Raw genomic sequence first — 20628 nt, forward strand, 5'->3', positions numbered from 1 at the left:
TCTGCCTCTCTCTATCTCTCATGAATAAATAAATAATCTTAAAAAAAAAAAAAAAGGGAAGAGATAGTGGTGGACCATGGGTGGGGTTGAGGGGTACTGCTGGGCCAGACTGGAAGGTGTAGAGGCCAATGGGAGGCTGCTCCAGCTGTGTAGGGTAGAGGCCTTAACTGGGGGCTAGGGAGACAGGCCAGGTTCTGCAGATGATTGGGAAGCAGGGCCTGGAGAAGTTGCTGGGTGAGGGCCGGAGGCACCCCGGGGTGTTGAGAGGTGGATGGCGCAGCCTCTCCTGAGGACTGGAACAGGAAGAGGAGCCGTATGTGGGGGCTGGGAGCTGACGAACTGAGGTGCCCAGAGGACACCATGGGACAGAAGTCGGAATATCTGTGCTGAGCTGCAACGGGAAGTCAGTCACCACCACAGGATAGGAACTGGAACTTCTGGATGACGTCTCCTCTAATCACTCTGTTCCCTGCAGTGAACAGGAAAGGAACCAAGTCTCTGCATAACAATGTCTAACTTGAGCTCTTCCACGCTTTCTAGGAAGAGAAAAAGTCCTTTCCCTTAAAGAACAGCAATAAGACAACAAATACATTAGGGCCCTGATGGGATCTGCCTTTTGTGTGTCTGTTAGGTTCCTTCTGCCATTTCTTGTTCTGAGGGAGTGAGCTGGGGGCCCGGACCCGGAGGGGGGCTGGCATCTGTAGAAGTGGGAATGTGTGGTCTCCCAGATACCTGTTAGCATCCTGTTAGCATCGAGGTGGGAGGGAACGTTCACAGGTGACTGGCAGAGTTTATAGTGGGGGGAGCAAGGTGAGACGGCATCCTGTGACCCCGCGTGGGTTATGTAGGGGATGACAGGCTTCCCTGGGGTCATGAAAAGGGTCTAACAGACCTATGTGCATTTCCATCTCTTTCCTTGGCCAAGCCCTCTGACTTGGGCAAGCTATCTACATGGCCCATGTTTCTCTGCCTTCCTCCAGTCTGTCTTTTTTTTTTTTTTTAAAGATATTATTAACTTATTCGTGCAGAGACACAGGCAGAGGGAGAAACAGTCTCCCCATGGGGAGCCTGATGCAGGAGTCGATCCCAGGACCCTGGGATCATAACCTGAACCAAAGGCAGATGCTCAACCACTGAGCCACCTAGGTGCCCCTCCCCCCTGGGTTTATAGGTCACTGTGCCCTGATGGCTGTGAGCCCTCTCTCAGTTAGTGTGAGCAGGGTAGGTTCAAGCTGTCCTTTCTGCTTAAGTCCTTTCTACAAGCCTCATTCTTCTCTTCTGTGAAAATGTTAGGACTCACTGCTTAGCTGTCATGGTCAAGTGTGGTAATGGTCTACGTTACCCACCTTCAGGTTGAGCACCTGAAGCAAGGTGCTCAACCAAGCCCTCTCCTGCACGATTACTTTCCAGTCCATGTTTTCCTGTGTAAAGCAGTGAGTTAGGTACCACATAACACATAGGTACTCTGGTTAAGGAGGCAGGACACTTGGACCTAAAATCTAATAGTCTGAGGGGTTGAGCTAGGGAAGGGCAGAGCTATGGTGGGCACGGCAAACTGTGTATGGTCTAGGAAGGGATTTTAGGCGGGCGGTGGCTTGGTGGCCATCCGTGGTGGGCCTGGAGCCAGCCACCAAGAGTGGGAATCAGTTTGTGATTCCCACTGCTCATGGTGGGACCTTGGAAATTTCTCATGGGGGAAATTTTGTGTGCACATTGAGGACTTGAACTGAATCATTTATGCTGTTTCACCTGAGCCCTTCCCTAGAAATTCTTCCCTGATACTCCCCTCAGTGCTTAATTTTTTATTCTAATGTGCATTTATCTTTTGTTAGATCTGTGTTGAGGGCAATATTGCAAGCGGGAAGACGACGTGCCTGGAGTTCTTCTCCAACACAACAGACATTGAGGTATGGCCTCTACACTGGGTTCAAGACAACCTGGAAAAGCTGGATGGAAGTGACTTATAGAGGGTGTAGAGCAGCTGTATCCCATAGAAGTATAATGCAAGCCACATAGGTAATATACAATTCCTAATAGTTTTACTAAAAAAAACCCCCCAAAAACCCAAATCCCAAAAGAATATTTAATTTGATACAACATATTCTAAATGTTATGTCAGCATGTATCTGTATAAAAATCATCAATGAGCTGTTTTTAAAAAGGTCTTATGTATTTATTCATGAGAGACACACAGAGATAGGCAGAGACACAGGCAGGGGGAGAAGCAGGCTCCCCGTGGAGAGCCTGATGCAGTTCTTGATCCTAAAATCCCAGGATCGTGACCTGAGCCAAAGGCAGGTGCTCAACCGCCGAACCACCCAGGTGTCCCTCAATGAGCTATTTTGTATTCTATTTTTCACACCAAGTCTTTGAAATCTGGAATGTATTTTAGACGTATGGTGTATCTCAATTTGGCCTGGTCACATTTGAAGTTTGCAATAGCTACACGTGGCTCATAGCCACTGTGTTGGACACTGTGGGCATAGGCTTCCTGTCGGCTTAAGAGGGGTCTACTGTGGAAAGGAAGTCAGGCTGGTAAGAGTGGCTGGAATGTTGCAGTGTTAATCCGACGTATCTGTGTCCAGGCTGGGGAATATTAGCATGGGTAGCCAATTAACGTAATCTCTAGTTTATTTATAGCCCAGTCAGTCAGAATAACCTCGTAGATTTTGGAGAAGTGCTTCTACACTAAGACCCTGACTCTTCTTCTTGGTAGATTTTAGTTTAATGGTGTCATTTTTTTTTTTTCAATTTTGGCTCTTTTTTGTTACTGTAGATCTTATAATTTTCATACGTTTAGAGGTGTTTTCTTTCCTTCTTTCCCTTCTCTGCTTTTTACTTCTATTAAAAATATATATGGTCTGAGGGGCACTTGAGTGGCTCAGTCGGTTAAACATCCGACTCTTGATTTTGGCTCAGGTCATGATCTGAGGGTCCTGGGATCGAGCCCCACATGGGCTCCTTGCTCAGCCTGGAGTCAGCTCGTCTCTCTCCCTTTGCCCCTCCTCCTTTCTCTCTCTCTCTCTCTCTCTCTCTTTTTCTCAGATAAATAAATAAATCCTTTAAAAAATATGTGCCTATGGTTTGATAAAAAGAATAAACATTCTGTAGCCCTCATCTTATTTGTACAGAAAAGAGTTTGCAGGCCCAAGACCACTGTCCTCAGACAGGCTCATATGCAACGTTGGCCCTTGGCTGGCGTGTGGGAACTTAGATTTTGGGAGCATTCCATCATTTCCTAACTGATAAAAATGACTCTCTGTGCCTAAACTGCTTGTGCAAACAATATGGTTTATCCTGGACACCTGCTTTCTTTCTGGGAGCCTGGAATTTTTGCATGTGCCGGCCAGAGCCTGCCTACATGCGTGGACTCTGATAAAATCCCTGAACTGCTGGGCTTAGGCCAGCTTCCCTGGTAGACACGACCTCACACGTGGTGTCTCAGCTTGCTGCTGGGGGAGTTAACTGCTTCCTGTGTGACTCCCCTGCAAGAGACCCCTCGGAAACTTGTGCCTGGTCTCCCTGCAGACTTTTTTCCATCCACTCTTTTCTCTTTGCCAATTTTGTTTTGTATCCTCTCCCCGTACAGATCTTAGCTGTGAATACCACTATGTGCTGTGTCCTGTGCATCCTCCTAGTGGGTCATCACACCTGGGGAGGCAGGGGTCTTAGGGACTCCTGACATGCCTGTCCTGAGTAGTGTGACTCTGCATGGCATTTGAGGAGCACTTATGTTCTCAGCTAAGACCTTGGAGCCAGGGAACAACAACAGAAATAATAATAACAAGAGTCCGCATCTAATGAGGATAATACTATATACTGGGCACTGTGTTAAGGCTTCATTCTACTGTCTAATTGACTTTGCAGTCTTTTGAGAGTAGTCTCTATGAGGTAGGTACAATTATTCCCTCGGTAGCAGAGCAGGAAATAGGCTCAGTGAGGTAAATGAATGGCCAGTGTCACACTGCTAGCATGTGGTGGAGCCAGATCCCAGCCTGGGCTCACTGGCTCTGGGGACCACACCTCTGTAGTGTAAAGAACTTCATTGGCTCACTTAACCTTTGGATCTCAGCTCATTGCTCTTGACCTCCCCAGCTAGGTTACCCTTCTTGGTGTAGATTCTTCTGGTCCTTCTATACCCTTGTTTCATACTACTTCTCAGGGCTTGAAAATATGTGATTTCTGTGATGATTTGATTAAGGTCTGCTTCTCACAGTACGTTTTTTTGTTTTTTTTAAGATTTATTTATCTTAGCACGAGTGAGTGTGCCTGAGTAGGGGGAGGGGCTGAGAGGGAGGGAGAGAGAGAATCTCAAGTAGATTTCTTGCTGAGTGCGCAGCCCATGTGGGGCTCCATCTCCCAACCGCGAGATCATGATGTGACTTGAAACCGAGAGTAGGACGCTCAACCCACTGAACTGCCCAGGCACCCCAAGGTGCCCCAAGTTTAAAATTTCATAAAAGCAGGGACTGAGGGACACCTGGGTGGTTCAGAGGTTGGGCGTCTTGCCTTCGGCTCAGGGCGTGATCCCAGGATCCAGGATTGAATCCCACAACGGGCTCCCTGCCTCTGCCTATGTCTCTGCCCCTCTCTCTCTGTGTCTCTCATAAATAAATAAATCTTAAAAAAAAAAAAAAAAAAGCAGGGACCGAGGTGGGTTTGCTCTTGCCTAGCATGGCACTTAGCACAGTGAGTCCTCAATAAGTGTTGGATGGTAGAGCCATAGATGGAGCACAGGTCAGGGCCACCTGTGACCAGCCTCTAGTCAGGGGAGTAGAAGGGTAGGGGGAGTTACTCTTCCTGGGTCCCATACATTGCTTTCCTTCGGTCTTTAGTGACCTATAGAACCTGCTTACATGCCCTTTCAGGTCCCTGGATGGATCCAGGTACTTTCAAAATCTTGGCCACAAGAACCCCATTTAAATCCTTTCTAGCATGTACCTATACCCCCAGAAAGGCTCTGGCACAGTTGAGGAAGTGAACTAATGAAACGTGACTCTTACTGTCTGCATGCCCAATGCAGAGACCCAAGGGAGGAAGTGGAGCGGGGGCTGCAAATTGCTGAGGTCATAGGAGAGCCCCCAGCAGGGCAGCTGGGCTTCAGGCCACAGCTGGAAGTGCTGCAAGTAGCTTCCCTCTTGGCTTCTGTCTCCTGTCTGGCCAGCCTGACATGGGCACAGTACGGGCTGGGATAGAGCACATGGAGGAGAGATCGAATGAACTGCCTTGCCCTCAGGGAAGGGAGGGAGCTCCCAAGGCAGCTGAAGGGCAGCATGTGTGTAGACTTGCATTCAGGAAAGGACAGTGTCCTCAGGTCACGTGAGAAAGCCACTCTGGTGGAGTTGTGGCTTCACAGAGATGGTTGCCTGGCTCTCTCGGTCCACCCTGGGAGCCCGTGTCCTGAGGAATAGCAGAGCTCTGATGTTTTCTTTTCTTGCAGGTGTTACAGGAACCGGTGCCCAAGTGGAGAAATGTCCGTGGCCATAGCCTTCTGGTGGGTGTGTTGTTTCTTGCGTTAACTGCCCGCTTCCACCTCAGTGCTGGGAATGGTGGTGCTGGTGCCTGAGCCTGCCCCCTCCCTGCACAGGCCTTTGCTGGCTCGAAGCTGGCCTGGAGGAAAAGAGGGAGGGGACAGATGGAACATGACAGCGTATTTGTGTTCTGAGGTCAGAGGTCTCTGAGGCCTGGCTGGGCGTTTGCACATCACGGGGTCCACTGTCCCAGACCTATCCCAGTGGTCAGCCTTGGCTACCAGGGGCGTCTATTTCCTGCTGCTCATTCCAGCCCTGCCCTCTCCTAGAAGAACCTGTTGGAACTGAGGTCTCCTCAGGCCCGGCCCTAGGACCCGTCTCTGAGTAACCAGCTTCCTTGGCAAACCTCTGATTTGGGTTAGCACTTGGCAATGTCCTGGGGCTAAATCTGCCTCACACTGGAGCCAGGTGGACCAGCCTGGTCTGGGTGGACCTAGCAAGCAGGGGCTACGCTCTGCTTGTACCCCTTCCCCTTTCTGCCCCAGGGAGAATGCTCTGATCTGGCTGCTTGAAAGAGAGGGGTGGGGTTTAAGTCTGCTAAGAGGGAGCTGAAGAAACGGATGCTGCTTCTGGGCTCATGCCTGTGATGGAGGGATGATTAGTTTTAGTTTTCAGGTGAGGGAACTGTGGCTTAAATAAGTTGCCTGAGGAGATACCATTGGCAAATGACAGATCACGGTCTGACCCACGGACTAAGGAGCTTGTGCTATCATCTCCTCGTTTCCAGCAACACCAGTGACATCTCCTTGTGTGGCTCTTTAGACTCTGAGTTCCACTAGAGGCAGGGACTGTGTCTAACTTGGTAACTGTAGTTTGCTAGAACATAGCATTCTGTGAAGCACTTAGTAGGCATTCGTTCATTCGTTCGTTCGTTCATTCATTCATTCATTCATCCTACCTATATTTACTGCATGCCTCCCATGTGCCGGACACTGTCCTAGGCATTAGGGCAGTGAGCACCTCCAAGCTCCTGCTCTGTTGGCCTAATATTCTGGTGCAAGAAGGCAGAAGACAGTTTGCTGTATGACTTGGTGGGTGGTGATAGGAACTACGAAAACATCTAATGCAGGCAAAAGGATATTATTTAAATAAGGCAAAGACTCTTCGAGTCTTTGAATAAAGAATCTTAGAGACATAAAAAGAGTTGCCCCTCCATGCATGTGGGAGACGATGGAATGCCAGTCATTCTCTTTGGACATAACAAAGAAGCCTCAGAAACACTCATATTCTTTGGGAACCAGGACTGGATTATTAGGTCAGACAATTAGGTCATAGACCTTAGGGCTCAGAGATGACATTTCACAGGACACAGTCCCAGTCTCAGGAGTTTGAGGCTCCATGATACAAAGAGCTTTTTCTTTCTTTCTTTTTTTTTTTTTTTAAGATTTTATTTATTCATGAGAGACAGAGAGAGGTAGAGACACAGGCAGAGGGAGAAGTAGGCTCCATGCAGGGAGCCCGATGTGGGAGTCAATGCCGGGACTCCAGGATCACACCCTGAGCCGAAGGCAGGTGCTCAACTGCTGAGCCACCCGGGTGTCTCACAAGAGCATTTCCAATGACAGTTTTATAACACAGAATATTAAAGAATTAGATATCTTTTTTTTTTTTTTTAATAAAGAATCCGAAATGAATTATTTATCCAAATAGAAAGACCATATATTTTTTTTTTTAATTTTATTTATTTATGATAGTCATACAGAGAGAAAGAGAGAGAGGCAGAGACACAGGCAGAGGGAGAAGCAGGCTCCATGCGCCGGGAGCCTGATGTGGGATTCGATCCCGGGTCTCCAGGATCGCGCCCTGGGCCAAAGGCAGGCGCCAAACCGCTGCGCCACCCAGGGATCCCAAGAATTAGATATCTTGACACATATTTTCACTCTGGACAGAAGGGCGAGTTTGATAGTTTTGGGAAGTCTTAATTCATCACTTTATCTGAATCAGCTTGCTGATGCAGGAAAGTGCGTGTGTGTGTGCGTGTGCGCGCGTGCACGTGTGCAGACTTCAGACAAAAAGGAGGGTTTCTCCTGTCTCGATTTTCTTTCACCTGCAGGCAGGAATCCACAGTTTTCTAGGCAGAGCACTAGATTTTCATTCATTAGCACTGAGAGGGGAATAAAATAAAAAGCAAAAATGCTGAAAAGGGCAGAATTTAAGATTATTAGCAAGTGGAATATGGAACATGGACTGTTTTTTATGTACAGGCAAGAGAGAATGACGGGCACGGGGCTGCTATTTTGGATAGGATAGTTGGAGAAGGCATCTCTGCTAAGGTGACATTGGAGCGCAGACTTAAAACATCGGGATAGAGGGAGCAGTGCAGGTATCTGGAGCAAGAGTGGTTAGAAGGCACAGCAAATGCAAAGGCCCTGAGGTGGGGTCATGCTTGGGTGTTTGGGGGAACACTCAGGAGGCTCACGTGATTGGAAGCACATTGAGTCAGAGGGAGGAGGGTACTAGACAAGAGAAAGTGGCAGTGATTTCCTAGGGCCCTGAGAGCCTTAGTAAGGGCTTTGGATTTTGTTCTGAATGTAGCAGGAAGTCCTTGGAAGGTTCTGAGCAGAGGAGTGACCAGCTGACTGAGGTTTAACAGGCTCACTTTGACTGCTGGCTGGAGAAGTGACTTCAGGGGGCCCTGTAAACCCTGACTGATGGAGTGTTCCCTGAGGACTTCATAGAGGCTCCTCTCATGGCCATTACTTAGTTGTCCTGTCATTGCCCTGGTGCCTGTCCACTGTCCTGAGAGCCTTGTGACCACGTTGGGTTCATCCCTCGCCTCACTGCAACCCCATTGGGTTGTCACGAGATGGCCGTGACTGAAGAGACCAGAGTCCTACAGCTAGAGCTCTTTGAGGTAACATGCTGCATTTTCCCCTGTGCAGGGTCTGATGTACCGTGATGCCTGTCGCTGGGGCCTCACACTGCAGACATACGTGCAGCTCACCATGCTGGACCACCATACTCGTCCTCAGGTACATTTCAGATGCTTGGCTTCAGCCTTCTGAAAGCGTTCTTCATGTGGGGGGTATATGGTAGCCAGGAAAGGAGGCCTCACGAGGAAGCTGCGAGAGACCTGGAGCGCTGCTCAGCCTCCTGTGTGTCTGGGGCCAAGGGCTCCTGTTCCTGCACTCTCCGAGGTCTGGCCTCCAGCGCCTCCACCCGGCAACCTAAGCTAGGTGTGCCACTGTGAGCTCGAGTCTTCACAACCTGACCACTCCTGGGCTCAACGTTATTTACCTCAGTTCTTCTCCAAGTGTGCCTGGATCTGGAGCAGCAGGAGCACCCAGAAACTTGTTAGAAATGTACATTTTCGGGCCCCATCCCGGACCTGGTGCACCAGAAATTCTGGAGATGAGGCCCAGCAATCTGTGTTTTATCAAGCTCTCCAGGTGATTTTAATGCATGCTTTTGTTTGTTTGCATGTTGAGAACCACTGATCTAACCTTCATGAGGTCTGGCTCTTGGTTCATATTATTGGGCGAAAGAATTTGATTGGCTCAGCTTGGGTCCTGTGCCTAGCCCTGTGCCAGTCAGGTGTTGGGGCAGATCACAGGGCACAGACCTGTTGCCTCGACCCCTTCCATCAACAGGCCTGGGAATGGGAGCAGAGTCTCTTAGCAGAGACTGGCTGAGGAGAGCTGCATTGGCTCCTCTGGTTCAGCATTGGAAGCCCAGCCCAAAAGGCCAGCTTTGGGTGCTCTCCATGAAGGAGACGGGAGATCCCTATGGCCAGTGATGTTGCCACACCCACTCTGCTGGATGGTTTGATCCAGGGCTGGGGGGTTGTGACTGTAGCTAACGTTCTACAAATCTGCATCTTTTTATTTTTTTTAAGATTTTATTTGTTTATTTGACAGAGCAGAAGCAGGGGGAGTGGCAGGCAGAGGGAGAGGGAGACCCCAGGACCCTGGGATCATGACCTGAGCCAAGGCAGATGCTTAACCAGCTGAGCCATCCAGGTGCCTCTAAATCTGCATCTTTTAAAAATGGAAAGATAGGAGCAGATCCATATGAATTTCTTTCTCCCCAAATATCTGTCTCCATGATACAGATCAGAGCCTCTGAGGTTGGCACTTTTCGCCTTTGCCCACCCTGCTTCCCCTGAGCAGGCACTCAGTTGCAAATCTAAATTGTATCTAAGGTCTGAATATAAGAGGACGTATATGTTTTTATCTATTTAAGGAAATCTAACATGAAGGATGGAGAGAAAGAGATGGACAGATAAGGAAAGAGGAGTGGAAGGAGAGATGGCTGAGCGGGGAGCTAGCGGATGGGCAGTAGAGAGTCATAGATAAGGAGACGATGGGAAAAATGGAAAGGAAGACGACAGACAGATAAACACAAGGAGAGAGAGAGCCAGGAAATTCCTGGGTTATAGCTTTGAACGTGCCTGTGATTTGCTGGTTCAGGTCCCATGGGTGCTGTGGGCCAGGCTGAGTGAGAGCAGGGTTTGCCAAGTTGGGCACAGTCCTTCCCAGTATTCCAGAAGGCTGCAGTGATCCTCAGCCAGCCCTGTGAGGAGGCACCAAGGTCTCACATCTTTGCGGGCCCTCGGTCGCTGATTTTCAGAGTCCCCCGGAATGTCACCCACATCCCAGCCCTCTTGGGGCCCTACCTCCGACATATAGATCCATCTGCTTAAGCAGATGCACACTGTGTGGCTCCATAATCACCACACTTTTCACCTGACGACACTCTGCTGGACAGCCCTCGGCAGTTTTTCCAGCACTTCCCCAAGTCGACAAGCCAGTTGAGCCTCACCTCTCCCGTGAAAGGCTGCGGTTGCTGAACCCATCAGTCCCTGCGTTGTCGCACTGGCCCCTGAACTTCAGGGTGTGGGGAGGGTCCTGGACTGAGGGCACAGTGCAGGCGAGGCCCGTGTCAGACCCGCACTTCTGCTTTGGTGTCTGCCTCACTCCCACGGCTTCTCTAATCTTGTATTTGGCAGAGACCAGAGGCAGGGGGAGCAACACGCATTCTTCAAGCCTTCCTGACCTGAGTCAGTGAATCACTTTGTTTTCTTTTAGACATCACCTGTACGGTTGATGGAGCGGTCGATTCACAGCGCAAGATATATTTTTGTAGAAAACCTATATAGAAGGTACCGTAGTTCACACCATTGATTATTTATAAAATCATTAATTTTGTAGAAATTAAACTGGAACGTATGGATTCATGTGACAGATATTGAGTACCTACTGGGTTGTATCTGTTAGCTCCTGCCACAGGAATGCTCTGTAACAGCCAGCCCCTGGACCTCGGTGGCAGACAGCTTTCTGCATTGATTGCTCAGGCATCTAGGGCGTTTGGCCAGATGACTCTGCTGACCTTGGCAGCTGGGCCCAGTGATATGTCTGGGGGTTGTCTGGTCAAGGATGGCTCTGGCAATGGTGACTGGGGTGACTCCTCTCTCCTTGCTGCTCATCCTCCTTATGGGACCAGCAAGCTAGCCTGGACACTTCTCATGGTGACGATGGAGAGCAAAAGGCACCAGCAGAAATGCATGAGTGCTTTTCGGGCTTCAGCTTCACATTTGCTAACATCCCACTGGCCAAAGCAGGTCATGCTAGCCGACCCCAGTCTGACAGGTTGGGAGGGCTGATATGGGTGACATGGGAAAGTGGGATGTGGGGCTGGGTGAAGACCTAGAGCAACAGAGCATTCAGTCTAGGACGTTATGCACAGTATTTGTTATAATTTCACTCCAAACTGTCCTCTGCCTTCATGGGAGTGGACTCTCATACAGACATAGTTAGGGGACTTCTGGTGGCCCACAGTGCTGAGGTGTCAGAAGCTTGGGACCCTCCTGATTTCTGTGCTCAGTTGACTGCTGATTTTAGGGGTCTTGGGGAGATGGGCTACAGGGTGCTATTTGAAGCTTCGACTCCTTCCACACCCCTCTCTCCTTTGTAGCTGTGTGCCTGGTCGCCCTCTCCTTGCCAACCTCTGCGTTACTGCGTCTTCCTGCCCCGAGCTTGGGGTGCTGCTATCGCTCCCTCACAGACGGGTCCTGATGTCAGGTTTGTCCTGACATCTGTCTTCCACTCTCTACATGCTGGCTCCCTGCTTCTTCTCATCTGTCCTGAGTGTTGCCTCTTCCAGCCCTCCCTGGCCACCCTGGCTAGATGGGTTGGACCTCTTTCCCATTTAAAAAAAAATTTAATTTAATTTATTTATTTGAAAGAGAGCAAGTGAGAGAGCATGAGCAGGAAGAGAGGCAGAGGGCAGCCCGGGTGGGTCAGCGGTTTAGCACCTGCTTTGGCCCAGGGTGTGATCCTGGAGATCCGGGATCGAGTCCCACGTCGGGCTCCCAACATGGACCCTGCTTCTCCCTCTGCCCATGTCTCTGCCTCTCTCTCTGTGTCTCTCATGAATAAATAAATAAAATTAAAAAAAAAAAAAAGAAGAGGCAGTTGGAGAGGGAGAGGCCGACTTCTTGGCCGAGTAGGAGCCCAGTGTGGGACTCAATCCCAGGACCCTGGGACCACAGCCTGAGCCACAGGCAGATGCCTAGCCGGCTGAACCACCTAGGTGCCCCTCTTTCTCATGTTTAATTACTTCTTTCTGTTGTCTTTCTTTATAGTATATAAGACAACTTTTGAGTAGGTTGAACCACATGAAATTATTAACATTTGACCAATTTTGACCTACAAGAATGGCAGTTACATGTGGTTCAACTTGGTTTATGTTTATTTGTTCAATTGTCTGTTATGTCTCCCCCCACACCCCCAGCTGAACCATAAGCTCTTCGAGGACAGGGGGCATGTCAGCTGTACTTGCCTAGCATGAACCCAGCAGGGGGCCGCACAGGGGCCATATGGTTAGCTGTCACTGGGTGGGCGATGGGATGTGTGACCGCTCTTGGGTCTCCAGCCAGACCTGTTCCCCAGGCTCTGGCCTCAGCTGTTTCACACCCTTTCCTTTGAGGGGGCCCCTATAAAGGCTTCTTCCATTGGTCCTGAGCTGCCGTGGATCATGCCTATTAGCCTGTGTGGCCCCAAAACGAGAGCCTCTGCTCCCATCCATTCGGAGCATTAGACTAATGCCATGGGGTCAGGACAACAGCCAGGGCAAGTTCTGACTGTAGCTTTGTCCTCCCAGCTTCCAGCAGGAGTGGTCCTGATGCTAGAGCCCCATCTTCCCCCAGCTGCCTGAGATTCACCTGTGGGGCCAAGGTGTCCACCACAGGTTTACCCAGTGCTTTACTCTCCTTTGCTCCCTGCTCATCATTGTCTCTGCCAGAGGGAAGACAGGCAGAGGAGAGACGAGAAAGAACAAAGGAGCCCCACCGGTGTTTGCTTATTGCTCTGATGAAAGTGTAGGCCGATGAGTGGACCCTGGGCAGCGGGGTGGGACTTCTGTGCCCTTCGCCTAGCGAGACTCTCTGTCTTGTAATTGCCATCAGCTTGGCCACTTCTGTGTGGCCACCACTGGCTCTCTTTGAAGAGAGTAACTGGGAATATAATGACCAGCGGGAAGAGTGAGGTGTGGAGTTCGGAGAACCTGGGTCCCATCCTGGCTTTGGAATTTGCTGTCTTTGTGAGCATGGCCAAGTTCCTAAACCTCCCTAAGCCCTCCGCTTCTCTAATTCCTGTTGTTTATCTCTGGAGATCTTATGCAACAGTTGCCTAGTTTAGGTTTTGTGCCCCTTATGCAAGTCCTGTCTACCCTGCTCTTCACAAAATTCACCAGCTAACCCCCTATCCCTTACCTGCAGGCTGCCCAACACCTGGCGGATTTCCCCAGGAACCATTTGTCTCTGTTTTCTCAGGAGGCAGTTTTAACTGATGTCCATGGGCTTTGGGTACTCACGCCTGTAGTCTTTCATTGCAGCATTTTTTTTTAAAAGATTTTATTTATTTATTCATGAGAGACAGACAGTGAGAGAGAGAGAGAGAGAGAGAGGCAGAGACACAGGCAGAGGGAGAAGCAGGCTCCATGCAGGGAGCCCGATGCGGGACCTGATCCCGGGACCCCAGGATCATGCCCTGGGCCAAAGGAAGGTGCTAAACCGCGGAGCCACCCAGGGATCCCCCTCATTGCAGCATTTCTGATGGGTGGTTCTCATGTCCTGATATCCGTGGCTATGGTTGAGGTCATAGGTCCCTTGCCCTGGGCTGTCTTGTGGGGAGTGTAGGAAAAAGACTATAGCTTTTAACTTTTTAGAGCTGTTCTCCTGCCTTGTTAACTTCATATTTATGCCTTAGCTTGGTATCTGTAGTTAGGATTTGTGTGGGGCAGTGAACCACAGGAGAGGTTTATCGTGTCCCGGGAAGTTTCTGTTCTCGGGATCTAATTGGCTCAAGTTCCTGCAGCCTCGGGAGAGCATGGATTCCCCTGCAGACCTTGTCGGAGCCTGAAGATTGGTCTCTGGTATCACTTGGTGCAGCCCAGAGGCTGCTGGTTGATGGGGGCCTTGGGCACTGCAGAGGCTGCTGGGAACACTGCGGCAGCCTGGGGGGCGTCCGTCTGCTGCCTCAGTTTCGGGGAGATGGGGGAGGCTGTGCTCCTCAGTCCGTTCAGCATAGTCCTCCAGAGGCCAAGGAACTCTCCCGCAGGTGGCTGCCTCTCCCCTGCCCTCCGAGCCCCTAGAGCCCGAAGAAGCCGGCTAACAAACCGGAAGCTGCTTTGAGGTCTCCTCTCTTGTCTTAGAAATGTATGTGGACTTTGCAGTCTGCTCTATAATGTGTTCTGGTGTTTGCGTCTCTAGCAAACAGCCTGCTCAGCATGTGGCATGGGAAGTACCCCGTCCTTGGCCGAGTGTCTCAGAGTCCCCAGGTTCAGAAGGTGCCGAGAACTCAAAGGGGCGCAGGTGCTTCCCCTGTGACCTGGACCCGGTTATCTGTATTCCCTGGAAACAAAGGCGTTGGCTCAAGTGGTTGAGGGGCAGGCCAGGCGCCACACTTACTGTCTGGTTCTTCACACTCCTCTGTGAGCCCTTGAGGCAGCCCTGAAGTGTAGGCACCGTTGAACCTTTTGGCAGAGCAGGGACTGAGATGGGATCCGGGGCCAGTGCCCCTTCCTGGCCTGGCAGGCGGGTGAGCAGGGGGAGCTGCCCCGTGCTCTGCTGTGTGGGGCGGCAGGAATGAGGGGGCGGTGAGAGGCCTCTGGGTTTCTCTCCTTAGGGCCAGAGGCTTCAGGCTGCTTGGAGCCCCCAAGGCGCCGACTTAGAGGAGCCAGGCCTCTGTCTCTTTCCACTTGTCCTTATGGTGGGCTCCTCCCACAGATCACTGTGTCTCTTGGTAACACGCACATGCTGCTTTGCTGAGGCCAGGGTGGGGCCTGAGAACCTACATTTCTAACAAGAGCGCTGGGTGGCAGCCATCCTGTTGGTTGGGGAGCACACCTGGAGGAGTAGGACCTCAGGAGAAGCCAGCAGCCAGAGGCAAGGAGCTCTGTGCCCAAATGCCAGGCCCTTTTCCCTGAGAGTTTTGTTCCTGTGGCTTCCTTGGGGTCAAGAAGAGTAAGAGCCCAGTCCTGTGGGCTTTCCTGGGGGCAGCTGGCCCACCTGGTGCAAGTTCTGTAATGCGTGATTTCCTATTGCCTGCACTGCCCATTATATTTCTTCATTTCACATTTGTTACTTCAGGTTTTAGTTGTTGGGGGGTTTTTGTTGTGTTTTCTTTGTTTTAAGGGTCCCCAGATTTACTCCTGGCCAGGAGAGGTGCAGTCATAGGCCAGGGGTTCTCTGCGTGGAGGCACAGTAGTGTGTTTTTAGCCAGAGCTGACGAAGCCACAAGTGCAAGGTAGTATGGAGTGTGGGCCCTCCTCGAGGTCACTCTCCTTACAACGCCAGCTTTCCTCGACGCAGTGGGTCAGCAACCGTGAAGTGTTACTGAGAAAGTAGGTGTTTTTTTTTTTTTGTTTTTTTTTTAATATTTATTTATTTTTTTTTTTTTGAAAGTAGGTGTTTTAAGAGGTTTCTGCTGCCCCCAAATGCAGATGACTGTCATTTTGAGCCTAAACCAAATGTGTGCTAGAACGGAGTTTATCTGGATCCTTGGCACACGCCTAAAATAGGATGTTCTGTTTCGCAGGGGGAGTTGAGCTGGGCGCTGGGGACCCTAGGATAGCACGTGTGGAGTGTCGGCTCCTGCCTGAGCTCACGTCTCCCCCCACCCTCAGATGCTCAGGGAGAAGGCTTCCTACCGTGATGGACACAGCCCTTTCACAGGGCGGGGGCAAGTTGCTGCTGACCCTCAGTGTTGGGGTTGGTCCTCTTCTCTTTCTCAAAAGCCGTTGAGAAACATTCCAGTCTTGGCTTGGAATCTGGGGAGGGAGGGGTGGAAGGTACAGCAGGCCACATACTGGCATTCTGCAGCCCCCTAAAGCAAAAGTTCTCGAAGATGTCCTTGCCGTTTGGGCCTTGAACAAGTGGGGAGTTTTCCCAGGGAGAGACCTGGCTCTTCTGGGCGCCCCGCAGCAGCAGGTGTGGGGTGGGCACAATATAAGTGCAATTACACTGGACACGGGTGTGAGAACAGCATGGTAATTGCTAAAGAGGAAGATTCCAGTTACATTGCCTCCTCAATGACTGGCACTTGTGAGGCGTGGGCACTGCCCTGAAATGAAAAGCTGAAGGTGGCGAGAAAGCCTTGCAGGGCTAAACCAGCAGCTATGCAGGCAATTGTGTGGCCCAAGCCCCTGAGCTGAATAATTGAATGCAAAGGCTTTACAGGATTGCTGGTCACCTTTTCCTAAGAGCAGAAGTAGGGGGATTGAGTGGGGCCCAGCTGGAAATGACCGCTGACTCAATAGGGCAGGTGGACGTTGATCAAGACCCTGCGTTTGGAACAGTAGGCAGGTCCTCCCATCTCCCTGGCTGGCCTGGGGGCTTGGCCTCCCCTGCTCTGGCCTAGACCAGACACTCAGGCCTATGTCATGACCCTGAGAGCTGTGCCTTTCCTCCAGCTGAGGCCAAAGAGGCGCTGCAGTGTCCAGAGCAGCCCCTTCCGCAGACGGACCAGGGAGGGCAAGTGATGTCATGGTCATACGGGTTTGGGGGCCATGGAGCCCCAGGCTTCGGTTCCTGCTCACACTGAGTTGAGCTTCACTGCTCTGGGCCTCAGTTTTCTTTTTTTTTTTTTTTTTTTTTTTTAAGATTTTATTTATTTATTTGACAGAGAGAGAGAGCACAAACAGGGGAAGTGGAAGAGGGAGAAGCAGACGCTGCCCAGAGCTCATGCCTGGAGCCGAAGGCAGACGCTCCACCGCTGAGCCACCCGGGCGCTCCTCGTTTGGGTTCTTAGTTGACACTGTGCTCCCCGTGTTCTGTGCTGTGACTCAGTTTGGCAATGGCAGCTTTGGGGACTCTCCCAGCAATGGGATCTGGCAGGATGTGCCTTGACCCTTGCAGACACAGGTGAAGTCCTCCAGGGTACAGTCTGAGGCTGCCTGTCCCACATCAGGGACTTGTGAGACCCCTGCCACGGGCGGCCCTTCCCTGCGCGCTGCCCACTGGCCCGCCACCCCGAGTCGCTCCTCTGTTCGGGGGTCTCCAGGCCACCCTGCGTGTGTTTTAGTGGAGAAGGGGAGGGGCTGACTAGCAGCTTCCATTTGGGAAATCCTCATTCCTTCAGAGTCAGTTTTGTTCTCCAGAAGAAAAGCGAAGGGAAACCTGTAAAGAGAGTGGTTTGGTTTCCTAAAATCAGCTTCTCTCAGCTACGACTAACCAAAACCCAACTCAACAACGAGGTTGTTACTGGCTGTTTTTTTTTTTTTTTAAGATATTATATATTTATTTGACAGAGCACAAGCAGGGACAGAGGGAGAGGGAGAAGCAGGCTCCCCGCTGAGCAGGGAGCCCGACCAAGGTGGGGCTCGATCCCAGCACCCCAGGATCATGACCTGAGCTGAAGGCAGACGCTTACCCAACTGAGCCACACGGGTGCCCGTTACTGTCTGTCTTAATGACAGGCTTCAGGGTCGCTTTCATTCAGTGGCTCTGGCCCTGTTTTCCTACTCTATCTTGTGTCCTCAATACGACTCCCTCCCTCATGGTGACAAAATGGCTATGGCAGGATCAGGCCTCTCATCTGCTGGCCAGAGGGTAGGTGTCTTGCCAGGGGCTTCCTCTGAGTGGGAGTAAGCGTGGCTTCCATCAACCCCTGCAAACCTCCCTCGGGTCTCACTGGTCCAGGCTGGGCCCTGTGGCCAGGGGATGCCTTGTCCTGATCGGCTCAGCTTGGTGAGGCGAGAGTATTTCTCTTAGACCAGCTGGGCCTTCCCTGAAGCTTAGAGTGGGGTCAGGTTTCCCTGGAACCCACAGGCCTGTGGATAGACCCTGAATAAATAATGGGCTACTCTTAAGGAGGTAAGAGGAAAGAACTAGGGGTTGGGCAGCCACCTGTCCCCCCACCGTACCAGCCTTTGGTCGTGAAGTCGTTCGTTACCTTCAGTTCTTGGATTTCATTGGCTTGGGTCCCCTCTAGGATGTTGTGGGAGTTGTCCCCTCCACTGCCCTCCTCTACTCTTTTGGGGAACCCTCACATGTTAGTCTGCTCTGGTCTCCTGGCTGAGGTCCGATGCCTGAAGATCTCTAGGGCGCCAGCAGCTGCCCCTCTGCCCCTGCTGTTCTTTATCAGGCACTGTACTTTTCTTTAATTTTTTTTTGTTGTTGTTGTTGTTTATTTTCTTACTGCTCAGCCTGAGCACAGCTGGTCTCTCTTGAGGGCACCATGACCATCTCAGGGACCAGGGCTGGGTGTCCCTCTTCAGTCTGTGCCATGCCCTGTCATTTGGACCCCAGGCAGGGCTGCTTGTGTCCTCAGTCACCCAGAGATGCTCCCCTCCAGCTGTCTGAGCTTCTTGCCTCCCTCCATGCCCATCCCTGCACCTCTCCTCCCTGCTAGGTGGAAGTCCAACTCCAGACCATCCTTCCAGTGGGCTCTTCTCCCACCCCAGCCATTGATAGGCAACCAGAAGCCCCCTGTGTACTCTGGGCCCAGGCCTCTGTCCTGTAGCCGGTCCTGCCAGATTCTGTGGATCCACTCTGAGTGGATCCAAGATGGTATCCAAGGTGGGTGAGGGGTTAAAAGGAAGACTTCTCCTGGGCCTCTGAGGATCACCCAGCCTTTGACAGATCTCTGTTCTCAGGTTGCCCATCCTCTGGCTCTTTGCCACTGGTTTCCTTTTGGGGCAGGGGAAAGGTGTAGGAGCCGGGGGGTGGAGGGTGGGGGGAGAGATGCCAGGACTCTTGCATCCTTAGTCTCTTGTCTTGGTTCGTTCATTCGTTCGTTCGTTCCTTCCTTCTTTTTCAGTTAACATTTTAAATATGTAATTGTTTCCCCACCTCCCAACCCTTGATTTGAGAACTAATATGTTACCGATTTTGGAAAATACAGGAAGGTAGAAAGAAAACACTAAAATCCCCTATAGTCCCACAGCTCAGAGAAAAGCACCATATTCATTTTGTTTTTCCTTCCAGTCTTTTTTTTTTTTTTTAAGATTTTATTCATTAGAGAGACACAGAGAGAGAGAGAGAGAGAGGCAGAGACACAGGCAGAGGGAGAAGCAGGCTCCATGCAGGGAGCCCTACATGGGACTCGATCCTGGGTCTCCAGGATCACCGCTGAGCCACCTGGGCTGCCCTCCTTCCAGTCTTTTTTTTTTAAATGTGTGAACAAATTCTCATGAAAATACAGTTGGGTCAGACTACACACAATTTTATGTCCTGCTGTTCTCATTGAACATTCAATTGTGAGTGTTTTCCGTGTCATTAAGTATCATTTTACACCACCACCATTCAGTTACGGCACGGTTTGCTGCTGTATCAGTGTGCCAAGATTTCATTTTTCATTATTTTAGGCAGTGCCACAGCAGGCACCTGTGATTATTTCCACAAAATAAATTTCTAGAGGTGAAACCGGTTTTCTGCTCCACCTGCCAACCTGAGCACTGTCCCTGTTCCCTGGGGACAGGCTTCAGAGCCCCTTTCTCTGCTTGGAGGTCAAATCCCGTAAGTGCTCTCCCATCAGCAGGTCTGTGACACTTGCTGCGTTAGACCGTAAACCGTCCCCTGGTGGCAGAGAGTCAGAGGTGTTCTGGGTCCAATATCATATGGATGAGGCTGTGCCACGTACCTTGTGCCACGCCCTTTATGCAGAAGGACCCACAGATCCTTTTGATGAATAAAACCCCAACAATTCTCGTTATAGTGGGAAGATGCCTGAAGTGGACTATGTGGTTCTGGCAGAATGGTTTGATTGGATCCTGAAGAACATCGACGTGTCCGTTGATTTGATAGGTGAGGGACCCCCAGGGCCGGGAGGAGGTGCTTGGGGGGCTGCCAGCCAGCAGGGGTGCGGGCAGGGCCCTTACCACTGGTGATTCTTTTCACCTTCTCCCCAAGGGCAGACAGGATCGGGCGCTTCTGGTCCCTCCTGGCAGAGCACCCTGTCCTTTGTGCCTCCCGGGTCTGTTGTGATTTGATGGGGGTTTTTTAGTGTGCAAGGAGGGGAGGAGGGACAGAGCCGGGACCTTTACTGAGACCCGCGGGCCAGAACCCGCGCTAAGCTTCGTGCACATACAGAGCCTCTTCAGCCTCTCAGCAATCCTGGGCGGCTGGTGACATGGAAAGAAAAACGGAAGTTGGGCTGAGGGTCAAGATGACTGGAGGCCCCACAGCCGGTCAGCGGTCGGGCTGGGAGCTGGCTGTGGTCTGCGTCTCCTGCTCAGAGCTTCTGGCAGATGGTTCTCTGCACGCCTGGCCCACATGCCTACCTTCCCCCTCTCCCCGGCCTCCACTTCCAAGCCACAAACAGGGTAATTAGAACCACATATTATTTTTTTAAATTGCAGTTTATCTCCGGACTGCTCCTGAGACCTGTTACCGGAGGTTACAGATGAGATGCAGGGAAGAGGAGACGGTCATTCCCCTGGTGAGTGTGCCTGTGAGCCCGCAGAATGACCGGGAAACCACCTCCACCCCAGCCCGGCCCCTCCCTCCGTGAGATCATTGTGCTCATTGCTGAGAGACAAACAGGAACTGAGCATAAACTCTGATTTCCTCTGTGGGTGGAGACCCTGCATGAAGTCCAGACCTGCCTCAGTTCCTGGGGTCCCAGACGCACAGACGCATCCCTGCTCCCCCTCCCCA

At 51.2% G+C, this 20628-nt stretch overlaps 1 protein-coding gene across 5 annotated transcripts in view; it reads left to right on the forward strand.

Annotated features, from left to right (window-relative positions):
- TK2 (thymidine kinase 2) overlaps positions 1–20628 on the forward strand; it is a 29357-nt gene that overhangs the window by 3594 nt on the left and 5135 nt on the right. For 4 of the 5 annotated variants that reach the window (XR_005990331.1, XM_041771745.1, XM_041771747.1 and 1 more), the window contains 7 exons: positions 1833–1907; positions 5441–5494; positions 8414–8503; positions 8774–8920; positions 10559–10632; positions 19688–19776; positions 20331–20410. Coding sequence is in view for 4 of the 5 variants with exons in the window: in XM_041771745.1 (XP_041627679.1) it covers positions 1833–1907; positions 5441–5494; positions 8414–8503; positions 8774–8920; positions 10559–10632; positions 19688–19776; positions 20331–20410 (609 nt within the window). In the remaining variant the exon portion in view is untranslated. The remainder of the gene's footprint in view (positions 1–1832; positions 1908–5440; positions 5495–8413; positions 8504–8773; positions 8921–10558; positions 10633–19687; positions 19777–20330; positions 20411–20628) is intronic. The other variant, XM_041771746.1, reaches the window with a different exon arrangement.

Source organism: Vulpes lagopus, chromosome 10 (assembly GCF_018345385.1).
Source record: "Vulpes lagopus strain Blue_001 chromosome 10, ASM1834538v1, whole genome shotgun sequence".
NCBI classification, from domain to species: domain Eukaryota; kingdom Metazoa; phylum Chordata; class Mammalia; order Carnivora; family Canidae; genus Vulpes; species Vulpes lagopus.